Source organism: Ambystoma mexicanum, chromosome 11, assembly GCF_040938575.1.
Source record: "Ambystoma mexicanum isolate Mex_15411 chromosome 11, UKY_AmexF1_1, whole genome shotgun sequence".
In the NCBI taxonomy this organism is placed as follows: domain Eukaryota; kingdom Metazoa; phylum Chordata; class Amphibia; order Caudata; family Ambystomatidae; genus Ambystoma; species Ambystoma mexicanum.
The window spans coordinates 1001479886-1001495252 of NC_090934.1; the positions used below are offsets into that span (position 1 = coordinate 1001479886).

A 15367-nucleotide genomic window follows, 5' to 3' on the forward strand; every position below is an offset into this window, starting at 1 on the left:
AGACGCCTCTGACCCTTCTCCTCCATGGGAGCTGATTTAACGATCTGAGCCCCCCCAAATACTCCCTGTAGTGAGTTCCTACCCAACGCCAAACCCCCCCCTTGAATCCCTCCCCCGTGGGACCCCTGAAGCGACAAGTACAGCCTGGAGAACAACTCCGGTGCTCCAAAGTGCTGGCAAACCTGTGTCCTGAGCCCGGAGCAGAGAGCGGGCGGCTGGCGGCTCTCATCCCAGCCCTTGTGCGCCTGGTCCGGTGTGTGTAGCGAGGGGGTGGGTGCCCCCTGTGAAGTGCTGCTTCCTGCTGGGAGAGGGGGCTCCCTGGGGGGGTCCCACACCACCGCTGGACCTGCTGTTGCTGTGAGTGTCCCCCACCAGGATCTTGTCGGGGAGGTGGGCCATGCTGGCGCGCCGCCATCGGAGAGTCCCTGCCCCTCCCCCCAACACCATCAGTGGGCCGCTGAGGCCAGGTGGGTGGAAAGGATCTTGTCTGCAGTCCCCGTCCACTGGGAGCTGGCCGTGCTCTGTTGCGGTCCCAGAGGCTGTGTGCGTGATCCAGCTTGACTGTTGGGGGTCGCGGAGGATCCAGATGACTGAGGAGTGCTGAGTGCAGCCTTCAGCGCCCCCGAAGGGAGACCGGAGTGCCGCGGCCAGAGAACAAGCGAATCCTGGAGGGATTTGTATCTCTTGAAGTGGAGCTTGGAACTGCGGTGAGAGCCCTTGGGCTGATCCTGACTATGAGATAAGGAGTGGAACCCTTTACTTTAAAATCAGTTGGGGGACACCCCACCCCTGGTCCCTGACAAGCCCTGTGTGGGGTGGGGCTCTCCTGCTGTGTAGCGGCCTGCAGCAGCCGGGACGTGAGAGCTCTTGTGCAGCTGTACAGCCCCCCCTTTTCATAAGAGTGTGTAACTCTGGCTGGACTGGTGAGTGTGTGGGGCCTGCTAGAATCTGTTGTGGCTGCACCCAAGTGAAAGTCGCCGAGCTCTGCCACCGGCAGGGAGGAGGGGGCTGAGCAGTTTTGTGTACGTGGGAACCTATAAACCATATTTAATCCCACTAATTTTCTTTGTCTGTCCCAATACACTGGACCTCAGCAGTGCTTTGTCAGAGCAGACTGTTTTTTTTAAGTCAACCCAAGGAGTGTATTACGGCAATCGGTCTGGCACCCTAATGGACTTTGTGGCAAAGGTGCATGAGACTGTAAGATGAATTAGAGCTGCAGATTCTTGTAGAGCGAGCTGGAGGTTCAGCACAGTGACCCCGTCTGGCTGGCTATTCAGCCGGGCCTTTCAAGGTATTTATGGGAGATCCGGAGAGGACTCTGAAAGACGGCGGGTTCGAGGACACAGAAAATTTAGAAGAGGGATCCTGCCCTCCCCTACGTCTGCCAAGGAATTGAGTAGGTCGTGGTGCCCTGAGTGGTGACATTGAAGAGGACATTGTTTTTGCTCAGTAGTCACGGGGCTTTTGCTTTGGTAAATCCTAGTTTGAGGCTCGGGACTCGCTATGCCCTCTTGTTCCGGGGGGGTGGTCATGCTGTCTCCCTGAAAGGGGTACTGCAATAGAGAGAGGAGGGGAGCCGAGACCTTGCCAGACAGCTGAGAACTATTTTCTGTTCCGTTTGTGATGTGGGGATCGTGGTGGGGTTCGGTGTCCTGAGTGGATCTTGCACCCTGTTCCTTGGGGAGGGAGGGAATCAATCTTGAGCTTTTGTTTCTGTTCTTTTGGTGTTATAGAGGGGGGAGGGGTGGCTCGGCATAGCTTGGTTTTATTGTTGAGTGCTGCCACAATGGATGGGGCAGTGGTGGCCTGGTTTGGCGGATTTTCCTATGGTGCAGGAAATACAGGCGTTTGTGGGAGTTGGGGTGGGGGGGGGGTTGGGGATCTGTTTTGTGTTAAGTTGGGGTTATTGTGGGTTGAATAGACTGGACAGGAGATTGAAGTCATGGAAGACTGAATTCCCTGGGAACCTATCGAAGTGGATGGCCCACGGGAGCCAAATGAGGTGTACAGCCTGCCTCACAGAGACTTGCAATTGTCGTTTGTTCAATGGCTGATGCCTTACCCTTGCTGACACTGGGTTCACTTAACGTACGGAGGTTGAATTCTCCGACTAAGAGAACCCTGGTAATTAAGGAGTTCAATAGGTTGAAGTTACACTTTTTCTTTTTGCAAGAAAACCGCAGGGCAAGAGGGAGGGAAATGGCGCTCAAATCCAGGACCATTCAGGAGGTCTTCCAGGCCTCGGCCTCTTCCAAGAGAAGAGGGGTAGCAATAGTAGTGTCCTCCAAGGTCCACTTCACCGCGAGGGCCCATTGTGCGGACCCAAATGGTAGGGTTGTGATGGTGAAGGGGGAGATTAGAGGGAGGAAAGTGACCCTTGTGTCTATTTATGCTCCGAATGAGGCCCAGGACCAGTTTTGGGATGAGACAAAAACAAAGATCATGGGATTCGCAGAAGGCCTACTCCTTGTGGGTGGGGATTTTAATATGGTTCTACAGCCTGAAGTGAATAGTAAGTCTCGCCGCCCTAGCTCAGACCTGCAGGCCCAAAGGAGGTTGGCTGCATCCTTCCAGGCGACAAATGATGCGTTGGGCCTGCTGGACTCCCATACGACACGTCAGGGCCAAAACCCACTCTTTACTTTATTTTCTAATCTGCACTCATCTTTCTCTAGGATAAACTATGTTTTGCTCGATAACTCCTTGCATGAGAGTATTATGGGGTTTGGGGTGGAGTTGATATCATGGTCCGACCACGATCTGGTTCGCGTGCAGGTGGGTCTTTCTCTGCCCCCCCCCGGTATCTGGGAGCTGGGTGTGCAGCGATCTCTTGCTGAAAGGTGGATTGATCAGTTCCTCCTCACGGGTATTAAGGAGTTCTTTGAGCTCAACGATAACTGGGAGGTTGGAGAGGCGGGAGTGTGGGAAGCCTTTAAGGTTACAATTCGAGGGGTCTTGATTGGTGTGGGGACTGCAAGAAAGCGAATCAAGGTCAGGGAGGAGAAGATCCTTAGAGATAAAATAAGAGATCCAGCCGGGGGGCAAGCTCAGTTCCCAATAGTTTCCAGGTAAATGGGCTGAACTACAACTTAAGGCGAAATTAGCCACCCTTATGGTCGGGCAAACAGAAAAAGTTGTCTCTCCTCAAACAACGATATATGGAGAAGGCTGATAAGTCTGGCGTGGAGACTACGAGAGCTGAAGAGCAGTAGAAGAGTGGACACAGTGCGGCTCCCAGGGGGTGAGAGATGCCTCGATCTAGGGATAGCAGAGCAATTTTGATCATTCTACAAACTCCTCTATGCATCAGAATGCTCAGGAATGGGTCCGGAGGCCGAGAACTTTCTTGACTCTCTACCGATCCCTTGTCTTCCTCCGGAGAAGGCAGGCCTTCTAAAGAGTCCAATCACGCCCCAAGAGATAGTGGATAATATAGGCTCCATGAAGGGGGGTACTACTCCTGGTGATGATGGTTTCACAGTCTCTTTTTACAAGTAATTGGGCTCCATTCTTGGCCAGATTATTCAATAGTGTCCTAGACTCAGGGACTCTTCCCCAGTCCATGTTATCGGCTCTAATGGTTGTCATTCCAAAAGAGGGGAATGATCCATTGAATTGCCAATCGTATCGCCCCATTTTGTTATTAAACACTGATGTGAAGATCTTGGCGAAGCTACTTGCAATCAGACTAGCCCAATTCCTCCCCTCGCTCGTCCATGGTGACCATTTGTGGTGGGATTGTCCTTCTATTCAGATCTTTTGGTTGGAACTACTGAGCTGCATTAAATACATAGTGGGTCTCTCGCTCCCCTTGAGTACTATTGACCTCCTGTTTGGATTCCCCTCTCCGTCCTCGGAGTCAATTGCTTATCCCAAGGTGGTTCAGGTTATGCTGAGGTCGGGGAGGCTGGCCATAGCCCAGAAATGGAGAAGCAAATTTGTTCCATCCAGAGCAGAATGGCTGGCTAAGTTGTGTTATTTTTACTTATGAGAAGTTGACCGCCCTAGTGCACAATTCAATGGACACCTGCTTGAGTGACTGGACACTGGTGCTTTTGCACGAGGATTGTGGTACAATGAGACTTTGAGGCTCCCTGCCCAGTAGCGCCCTCTGAAGTGCCTTCAGTATATGTTATCACTGACTACTTGAGCTGTATTATCACTAATGAACCCCGAGTGTCAGCTTATTCGCTCTGTGAGGCCCAATAGCTTTCTGTTTTTTTTTCTTTCTTTCCCTTGAATCTCCAGTGCCCATTTGGGACCGGTTAATTATGTGCGGGGGTGGAGTAGGGAGGGGGGGATGGGAGGGTTTGTGGTTGTGAGTATTCATAGATTGTGTTTTGTTTTAAGTAAAATGTTTAATAAAAACTAAGTGGGAAAAAAAAACACAACCGAGGTAGCGCATTTCTCTCCACAATACGAATGTTCTCACTACCTATAAAGTGTAATGGAATGATAGAATGCAGCAAATCGAGTAACCTGGCCCCATTTATGTAAAACATTTCACTAGTACAGAACAAGCTGCAAATCTGTAGTGCCTTGCATTTCTGTGTGGATATGGGGCCTCTGCGTTCCAGCACTCCAGATAGATGCATTATTAGTTTTAAAGGCAGCTAGTGCAGTTTGTGTAAAACCATCTTTTGGGCGAGTAGTTGCTTTGCTGCCAATAACATTGTGTTGCCTTGTCTACAAAGACCTCAGTGGGCTGTGCATAGTTATACTTGTCTAAGACAGCGGCTCCCTGAGGCAGCATCTTACTTTGAACTGTCAAAGAAGTCTCCATGAGATCACTCATATTCTGAAGGTTTCTTCAGATACTTGACAGGCGATGGAGTTAACTAAGCCCCTGTTATTATCAAAAGTCTGAATCATGGCATCCTTCTGCTTTATTCCCTCAAGTGCCCCAGAAGGTTGAAACAGCTCTTGTAGGTCAATTAGTGCATCATCATGGATACCAGCTCCCGCCGTCAAGTTTCTTTTTCCTATGTACCGCTCTCTTCCTATCCTCTGTATCCATGCTGGTCGTGTTTATCCCATGATTATGTTGCAACAAGAAAGACTGTATATCACAATTGTCTCTAGGCTTACTTGAGAAGTTCTATTCAGTTGCATGCTCTTCAATACTTAAGGAAACATTCACAGCACTACAACCCTTTTGTTTACTTACTTTTTCTTATTCTTTCCTGTACGAAGAACAGACTGCACCTTCTCCCTTATAGCCTCCACTTCAAAACTACCCAGATCATTTTCAATTAACCTCACCAAGTTTGCTTTTGAGACGGGAGTTTCCGTATTTAATTTAACTTTCTTGTTTTTCCCATGCTTAATAGTCTGACATATCACCTTGTTCTTCGTCACATGTTTTCTATTAACTAGCCTGTTCCCAGGGAGTTCAAAATCCCTCACATTGATTATTTTGTTGTTTGCTTTATCGAACCTAGTTTCGAGCATACCTGAGTGTCCTGCCAGTATACTTTCATCCCCCCCGTATCGCAGAAGACCATACAATTTCCTTTGATGTCAAGCATGCCAAGCCATCCATTTCCTTTGATTTAAAGCATGCCAAGCCATGCATTTAATCAAAACCCCTATTTTGATTGATAAAGGTTGTATCATTTTTGGTTGTCAACCTCTTCAAAATGGTGGATTGCATTTCCCCGCTGTATATTTTCCCATTTTTCAACTACAGTAGATAATACATTCTCCAGAATATTAAACATCGCCTCCAAAGTACAACTAACAGCACTTCCCTGCGATACATTTAAATTGTCCTCCACATCTTCCCCCAAGCCACCCCATGGTTGCTGAAGCCATCCGGTTCGCTACAACCAATAAGGGAGTAGAGGAAAGCTTGTTCTGTGGCGAGAGAGCCATGTGGAGATCAATCATGTCAACAGTAATGGTTTGCGACAGTCTTTCAGCATTGTTTACTCCAACGATAGGTTCCAGCAAGGGCTCTTGGCCAACACCACAGGTATCCTCCTTCGAAGATTCAACAGATGCACCTCCCCCATATCCTCCCCCCTCCTCCCTAGTTCTACCGTGATATTGCTTTCTGTTGCCTGAAGTGCCCAAACCCCCAAGCTGGGTTGTATCTCATCTACAATTATTTCAAAGGTTTTGGAGCCTATGCAATTTAGTGAGTTTGTGAAGTCAGCTACTAATTCCATGCAGATAGCTTCCTCCAAAACGAACTCCTCGTCCCTTCTATATTCCACCAAAACAAACTCCTTATCCCTTCTAGAGTGAAAGTTAGTAATTTTTACCTGTTGGTTCTCTGTGCTCTTGTTGTGTGTTCGTATCGTTTTTCTGTGGGCACGTCCTTGGTTGCCTCAATTGATTGCCACATTTAGGTGATTCAGCATACTCCACTGCTTTAATCAACTTTTGGTGCTTGATCTCAGTGTTTGTTTTATCCAGCATAACCATTGATTTCCTCCTATTCCGGGGCAATGAGCCCTGTCGTCCATCCCCGCCAGAATGTCTGACGGTGTTATGGCTACACACCTTTTGCGCATAATGCGTGTAGCGATTCAGCGTCCCTGCTGCAGTTAGGCAACCCAGGAGCAGTTCTAAGGGCCGGTTTATGCCCAACGGTCAATGCAAGGCTGTCTGGCGTTAGTCCTCTGGGAACATGGTTTGAACCGCTTCTGGGTTACTTAATTGCAGCATGGAAACTGAACGGCTGCTATTATTTGCTTTGCTGGTGTGCTTTCCTGCTTACCGTGTTCCCAGAGGACTACAACTTCAGTGTCCCTGCTGCAATTAAGTAACCCAGAAGCGGTTCAAAGGGCGGGTTTACGCCCAATGGTCACTGCAAGGCTGTCTGGTGTTAGTAGTACTCTGGGAACACAGTAAGCAGGAAAGCAGCATTCTCACACCATTAAAGCAAATAGTGTGTATATTTGGCCGCCTTGACTAAAAACAATCGACCAAAATTTCAACTATCAAACTGTGGTCGTTTTAACCATGGAAAACCTGTTTTTTCAGTAATTTCCTAACCAAATGATTGTGAGCTGAGAACCATGTAATGAGTTTTATGGTTTCATTTCTATGGAAGATATGAATCTGGTTTTTGTTTGTAATTTCATTTTAAAGAGATTCATCATTTTGACATCTTTGTCATTGACTGAATCGCTAAGTGGCAGTATTGATTCGATGACCACATCTACTAAATTTGGCTGCACTGCACCTTTTTATGTCTCTTGTTTATGTTCTGTTGCCTCATTGCTAGTTCCTTTCGCCCTTAGGAATTCTCCAATCGGGATGTTTCATATAACTCTTTTTAAGTGCACACTGTTGGCATGCAGGAAATAATTTGCTTCAGTGGGCTTATTTTAGCATTGATATTAGTCTATAGATAACTATATCTAAAAATAGGGAAATTGATTTTTTTTTAGGATTGAGTGTGAGTAAAATATTAAAGTTTTTATTCAGACAGCTAAGTCTATGAATTATTTTTCTGTGCTTCCCCAAATGAGCTTTCCCAAATTGAGTATATCATCAATATATCTTGCATGCATTGATGGGATTTTTCAGATGAACAGGTACCAGTTAATTTGTATGTACCTTTTCAAAGTAACACATGAAGCCATTCACCAATGATTGAGGAATATTTGTTGTTAGAGCCACACCAATACATTATGAAACTGGTTCTGAACCTATCCGCTAATGATGGTTCTGAATGGAGTAAATCCTGTATTTACTTTTTTGTGTATTTTAGGCAAGAAATAAGTTGGTGCCATTTTGGAAAATTAACTAAGATTTAATTGAAAGTGCTTCTCTTCTCTACCGAAACACTGTTGGACTAGAGATTGGATATCAACATTTAGAAAACGTAGTCGCCTGAATTAGATTGTTACTTTCTGGTGCGTTTTTCTTCGATACTGAAGAAGTAGTAACTGGACAAACAAACTTAAAACACCTAAAGTCTGTCTTGATAGGAGGCACAACATGTGTACTGTCCCAGAACCAGCTTAATTTCTAACATTAACAACCTTGGTGGGTGTGACAGCCAGTCTGGTTACTCCAAGCCCGGGCTGAATCTAACAATGCAAGCCTGGGTTCGGAGCAACCAGAGTGCTCTGCACATCGGCCCTCCACCGGGCGTTGCTTTTCTTCCTCCTTCCCTGCTTTCCGCCCCCATATCCTGTCCCTCAACACTCCCCAATAACTCCTCTCCTTACCTGAAAGGGCTCTTCCGCCCAGGCTGCACAGTTTGGCTTCCTGTTCACGCCATGGAAACGGAAGAGGCGATCTGAGCGGAGCCCCGCCTTCCATTTCCATCTCAATTACAACTCTCCCCCTACAGGTTTTGTCATGTTTTTTTATTGCTATTAGCACCTGAAGGTGCTAATGGCAATAATAACTTTTGGTGTACTTCACCAGCCCGGTAACAGCACAGAGCCCGATAAGGCCCTTGCGTCGTTCGGGCCTATAACTTGGGCAGCGGACTGTTACCAACCAGTGAAGCCCTGCCGAACATGTTGTTATTGCTATATTAATACGGTCAGCTGGAGTATGACACCTTGACTACCCAGATGAGGGCATAATGGGCCTCTGACTAGAAGTGCGACACTTTGTGTTGTGCCCCCGAGAGTCCTTATGCCTCTCGGTGCCGGGTGCCCAAAAGGAACCCTCTATTTGCCTGGTCAAGTAAACTTGCCCAATTAGCTGTACAAGCCCCAGGTTATGGTGGCAGAAGCACCAAGTTGCCCAGGAACTTGGTAGTAAATGGTCATTGGGGATCATCACCCAATTCCCTGACCTAGAACTTCTAGGTGGTGCTCTTGTATTAGAAACTGAATCCGTTTGACAGTTAAACCAGACTTCCTATGTGTGAGAGGTAACCGATGTGTCCTTAAATAGTCTTGTTCACTTTGTGCCCAGGAATCCTGGGGCAAGAGTAGCCAAGACAAGATCTGGGGGGAATAGCATGTCTGGATTGAAGGCTGAATTCACACTGTGTGTATTTGCCCAGTACATTTTGAATATGGTGGCTGCAAATGTTACAAGAATGCACAATTGTGACCATGTTAATAATGTGACGTGCCAAGATGCATCAAGCAGCGACCTAAAACAGAAAAGGACTGTGGAAGATCAGCTGTGGCAACTGGTCCAAGCTCGCACTCTGACATCAGAGCCCTGCCAGGATCGCTTATTAGGCTGCATGGCCTGCACAACGATATGGAAGCACTGGGTGACTGAGGCCTAGTAATGGGCAAAACCAGAGGCCTGCTTCAGAAAAAACCTTGAATCCACAGTCTTACCTGACCTGCAGCCCCTTGATGCTGGTTGTGCTTAGTTTTCTATCTGGCAACTGCACCCTATCCCTGTATATACCTTTGTCTTCAGCCCAGCATGCCTTATGGTAATTTAGTGTGGGATCCTTTTTTTTCATCACCAGAAGCGTTCATGCAAATGTGGATACTGACTCTGCTGCTGGTGGTGCCATAGCTGTGCAAGCTTACCTATTGTCTTTACCCAGAAAGCATTAAACTGTTTGGGAGGAGTTTATTCTCTTTAAAATATACATAGACATTGGGACTTTTTGACGACGCCGAACTCCAATATCTGATTGTTTGGGACATCAGAGGGTGCTGGTGCAGAACTGTGTTGCTTCTAGAGTGCAAGTTCAGAGATCCAGCTGTAGACCTGTTTTCTGGGAATGGTTGGGGGCATCTGCCTTTATTGCAGCCAGTGAGTGAACACCACACCCAATCACACATCAAACAGAGAAGTGGTCAGCCAATGGGAGACATTTCTTCCAAGCATACCCACGCATTCTGGAAAGGTCTCTCTCACAAAGGAATGAATCCACACTTCCCCAGAGTAGCATCTGCCGGTCATAACTGGCTTCTGACTAACTACCGTCCACCCCGCTCCTGGGACAAGCACACCTGCCAATTGGGCAAAGATGACCACCTCCTCATGCACACACATAGGGAACCAAGAGATAGTCATGTGACCCATCAGGTCTTCGAAGGAAACTACAACCTCCATTTTGTTTGTTTATTTATTTATCAAGCAATAGAATGATCTTAGAGGCAAGAAAGCCCCCACCCAAATAGCCACATAACTAACAGAGAACATACTCTCCCTGGGAGTCTAGGAGTTATCTTTGGATCCCCTTTCTTATGAGTCATATGGGCTCTTAATGCAATGCATAAAGGAACAGCGCCACACTCTGTCTGGCTTAAGATTAAGCCTGGCTGTGAGAAAACCAAGTCCTAAACCCCAAAAAGCCAGCAAAAAATACAGAAGGATACACATATGGTAAAAAGTGTGCTTTCTGTCTAACAACCTAAATACTGCTTACACTAAAGAGAAAGTACCTCGCAGGGGATGCGATACAGAACAAAATGTCATCACAAAGCTTGTCCTGTTGCAATAGTGTTTTATTTTTTTCTTCCACTCTTAACCAAATGGAATAAGTATGATGACCTCTACTGTTGGTTTCACCAAAATGGTGGAGAGAGGTGATTTCTTCTTTCCACTTTAATCTATTTGGTTCTGAATTTAACTGAATGTTAAACGGACTACATTTAGGTATATCTGGAGAAGCAGTTCCTAGCCCAATTGAAGGTGTTAGTTGATGGATATATGCCGTAACGTCTTAGGCGTAGGATGGCACGAGAAGGAAATTGTCTGACCTTGATATTGCTGACAATGTACAGTGTATGGTACTGATGAACGCTCTCCTTTATTGAATACACGCATGCCTTAGGCGTCAACATTTAGCGAAGAACACTTATAAGAATCAATAATACGTTAATCATGTCCAGAGTTTTAATCAGTGGTAGTGGTGAAACATTTAGATTGCTATTAATATTTGTATTCAGAATTTTAACCTAGTGTTTTTTCAGGTTTCTTTATTATTTCCCCCAAAGAGGTGTGTTGCAATGTTTAGTCTTTATGTATGTTAGACTCTTTGTTTAGGTAGATTCATCCAATTTAAATGAATGATGGTTTTGTTTGAATAACCATCTTTATTGTGATAAAATATATTGTGATCCTGTATAGAGTGTGTTGGTTATTACTTTTGCTAATTATAGAATGTGTGATTGTACATGAATACAATGAAGAACCATTTGTTTAGGGTGATACAATTTGAACTTGTGGCTTTAATACAAACCTCGTATAATATTCCAAAGGGGGCAACCTTCTTTCTGATAGTTCATTTTATTGTTTTAACGATCTTAAGACGCTGAGCTGTCTCTGCATTAGAACGTTTCTTGGCTGTAGTTCAGCGTTGACTTTCTTTCTTCACAGTAAAACAAAGCCATCTATTGACTGCTGTATTGTGTGGTTCCCTTATTATACTGTACCTTTAAACTTGCCTGATTCCCTCATGAGAGTTTAGCGTTGTCTGCACTGCCATGTTGACCACTCAGTTAGGTGGAGTTGAGGGATATACCCGGCTTAGTTGTGGTAGGTCTTTCTCACACCCTGGACACAGGGCTGATGAAAACCCTCTTTACTGTTTCCTGGCCACACTCTGGAACGTCTTCACACTTGCATGTTGGATTTGCTTTGTTATTATCAATATGCTCAGCAAACAGTGCTCCGGTATTGGCACCAAACTATGGGGGGAAGCAAGACTATGTAACAAGAATAGTAAGTGAGTAGAATTTTCCTCTTCGTATCCTACAGGTTCACTAATGACTCTTGAGTTAAAGCCTGATGTGGGGAACCCTCCAGACCCTCTCCAGATACAACCCTTGGAAATGCACAGCAAGCAGAACACAGAAAACAGTCGGAAGGAGCTTTTTCCAAAGAAGAGGAACACAAGTTTCTTGAATCTGAAGCAAAGTAAGAACAACCGACCTCTTCAGCAAGTATTTTCCTGGTTATTTGATCTGTATATCGCTTACACAAACTCATTTGCCTTTTTGTGTCCTACATATTCCATTATTATGTAGCAGGATTGCTCTTTGCACCTTACTTTACTGTCATAAAGCACCCTTTCTGTACAGATGATATGCTTTCCATCAGGGTTGGTTACTGTTCGCTGTTATGCCATACTGTTGAGCATCAGCTAGAGCATATTTGAAATAAATGACTGCCCTCTACTGGGCTAGTCTGTACGGTTAAGTTGGATCCCTTTAAAAAGGTAATTATGCTTTCGTGGGTACACCATGATGTCCAAAATCACATCGTGTGCATCTGAGGCTTGCTACTCTGTGTCGTCTGGTTCAGGGCTGGCCTTTACTCGGACACCTGCACACATCTGTGGAAAGCTTTGTAGCGACATGGCTTTGCTTCCATATGCCGTCAGTTCTACAAGCGAAATTAAATTGAATCTTATTTAGAGAATGCAAGAAATATTCGCTTTAAAAGGAACAAAACTTCGAAGTTGCTAACAAAAGTGAGCAGATTTGCCATTTGAGCATAGCTGAACTACCCCTAAAAACCTCCATGCCCTACAGAATGGCATACATTTATTTTTATTTTTATAAAACTCGTCTTATGGTGGGTACAGTGTTGTAAAGATAGATTTCCAGAATCATCCCTGGGATGGGTTTTGGGAGGCCAACCTATTATGGTGTATAGGGAAGACACTGAAGGCTAGCCAAATCGAATGTATGGTAGCAGAGCGGCAAGGCTTAGACTCAGGAGGGCTGTATGAGTGTTCTAGGGCTAAAATGAGTCCACACAGAACTACACCAATAATTCCAGTTATACAGAGAAGTACAAAATTTGCAATCATTGAGACCTTTAAAATAAACGCAACCAAATGAAACTTCTAGGCAAACATTTTCAGACTTAATATAGAACAGATTTGAGGCTTGTGGATCTGTTGAGAATCACATCATGTGCATAGGTCGACATCTAGTGGTAGGTGCAGAGTATTGCATTCTTGTTTTTGAGTTTTGAAAAGGGACGTCGACTGGATGTAATTGTAACAATATCCTTGTGTGACGTGTATTATACCCATGATCCTTAACGCGTTGAGTTCCCTCAGATTGTTTTTTTGCGCCATCATATGTGGAGCTCATAGCCTTGCTACTGAGATAGATTGTAGTTTGAAAAACGATTGATATTAATATCGAAATATTTCGACAGTCTCGATGATCGATCCTCCAACATCCGGCAGCTACCATCTGAAGCTTCGATGAACGTCTCCTTCTCGATGGCCGGCTGTGGCCTTCACCAGGCATTGGCCTTGCAGTAGAGAGAGCGGGGGTGGTCTCTACATTTATTTAATAGAATGCTTTCCTTTCTGCTGATTTATGTCTAGCTGCTGTTAAATTTATACTTCAATATGGAACGGAACCACACTTTAATGTCCTTCCTGGAAAGATACACACGTAGTGTGTAACATGTGTCTTCTACGCCATCACCCTGAACAGCGTTGCGAATCCTGCAAGCTTTTTAAGCCTAAAACGCTTAAAGACAGGCGCACCAAGTGGTGGCCGCCCTATCCCATGCAGGCCAAACCCCTTTCACCCACCGTCGCTTTTGGGTTGGTCGAGGAAGCTACGGCCAGCTACGGCTCCATTTTGTAGGCCAAAGTCTGTAGACTCCTACATGCCTGTCCCCATTCCCAGCGGGCTGAAATCTCTGTTATTGGGAAGTCCATTGGCCAAAAGGGTATAGACGTGAACACAACCCCAACCCAACCTTTGATGAGATCGTCGAAAGGGGCTTCAATTGCAACTGACCTTTAGTTGAAGGTTTCGTTGAAAGTGATCGTACCCTCGCGTTCGAAACCAGCTGCGCATTCGCTGCATGCTTCTAAATCTACTGAAAAATGTAATTGCCGACCATAAATGCCCATCTGCTGCCAATGCAGACATGTTGAAACGGCTGTTGAAACATGTTTCCAAACACAAACTAGAAAAACACAACTAACCACAGGTACCTACATAGCCATCTAGGCCCCCTGTTACTACATCTGTAACCTCCTCCTCTTACAATAAGGCTACTGGCACTTTGTCCAAGTACCTGCAGGGTAAAAGATCTGTTGATCCAGACGAAGTTGTATTTCCCCTTCCTTAAGTTCAAAGAAAAGGCACATGGCCAAAAACATTTGAAGACTATGGACAGGGTATCTGAATGTGACCTTTATGGAGAAATAACCCATTAAGCAGAAGACCCTGTTGCATGATGAAGGTGAGCCACCCCTCGAGTCTCCCTGACTCCATCACTCTCCACCACATGATAACTCTAAAGACACCTCTAACATCTTCAAGATGTCGAAGAAGATCAGGGTGATATATATTTTATCCAAAACCAGGGGGATCAAAATCTTTGGCAAGGGGACGCTGATCAAGGTACTTGGCCAGCAACTCCCACTCATGATACCTTAGTGTGAACGCATCATAAAGCAAGACACAAACAACAGATTCAATGCTTTAAATAAAATACTTTTATTTACTTAAATGTCTGGATGGTGTAAGGCCTAACTTGCCCTATGCCAAGGTGTGATTTCCCTACCTAAAGAAACCTAAGGATAGTCTGAGTCAGTAAGTTCAACTTAAGACCGTCTGTGTCCAAAACATATGCTTGCCCTCACAACCAAAGCTAAACAATATGTTGGGGTATCAGGAACAAAAGAAATAGTGTTAAAAATAAAGTTCTGTGCTTCTTCCAGCTCTTGGCTTACTTTTCAGCTCCTCTTTCCCAAGTACAAAACAGTTCAAAAGGTCTGGGGGGTGGGGGTGGGGGAGGGGCATGGGGGAAAGAAGGCGGGGCGGTTTCCTTCTCCAAGACAACAGCACAGTTCCAGAAAGGCCTCAGGGTTCCCTTCCCCAAGATGACAACACAGTTACAAAGTCTCTTGTTTCCCTTCCCCAAGACGTCAGCTCTTCCAGCTTGTAAACTTACAATCAGTTCGCGTCTTAGTTTTCAAAACCAGTTCTAGGTCAACTTTATAATCCTTCCGGCTCTTCAAAAGTTCATATAGATTGCTCTCTTTCTCATTCACTTCAGCAATCCTATTCCAAAGTGTAGATTCTTTACTTTCCTTGGCTTTTTCCAAGCAGGGTATCCTCGGTCGAGGTGCAGTTGTCGGACCACACGGTCCACCCGTTACAGGTCATGCAACCGATAACCCTTGGCACTCTGTTGGCTTTCTACATTCTTTAGTTTTCTTGCTAACACAGGTTTCTCTTTCACTGCACCTGTGTATTGGTTTACATTCACTTTGGATTCTCCTTGGCAGTCTATTGGCTTTGCCACAATGTGTTCTTCCACACAACTCACTGTGTGGTGCTCACTCTCCTCCACCCCCTTGCTTTCACGGTATTCCTGAGTGCTCATAACTTGCTTTTCATTTTATTCAAAACCTGTTTGCTTCATAAATGTTCATTATTTTATCATGTGGCTTTAAGTATTCATCACTTGCTTTTTCATGTGGTTC

General features: G+C 45.4%; 1 protein-coding gene across 3 annotated transcripts in view; it reads left to right on the forward strand.

Moving 5' to 3' along the window:
- GOLM2 (golgi membrane protein 2) overlaps positions 1-15367 on the forward strand; it is an 801157-nt gene that overhangs the window by 614839 nt on the left and 170951 nt on the right. For all 3 annotated transcript variants that reach the window (XM_069624194.1, XM_069624193.1, XM_069624192.1), the window contains exon 8: positions 11656-11814. In XM_069624194.1, coding sequence (XP_069480295.1) covers positions 11656-11814 — 159 coding nt within the window. The remainder of the gene's footprint in view (positions 1-11655; positions 11815-15367) is intronic.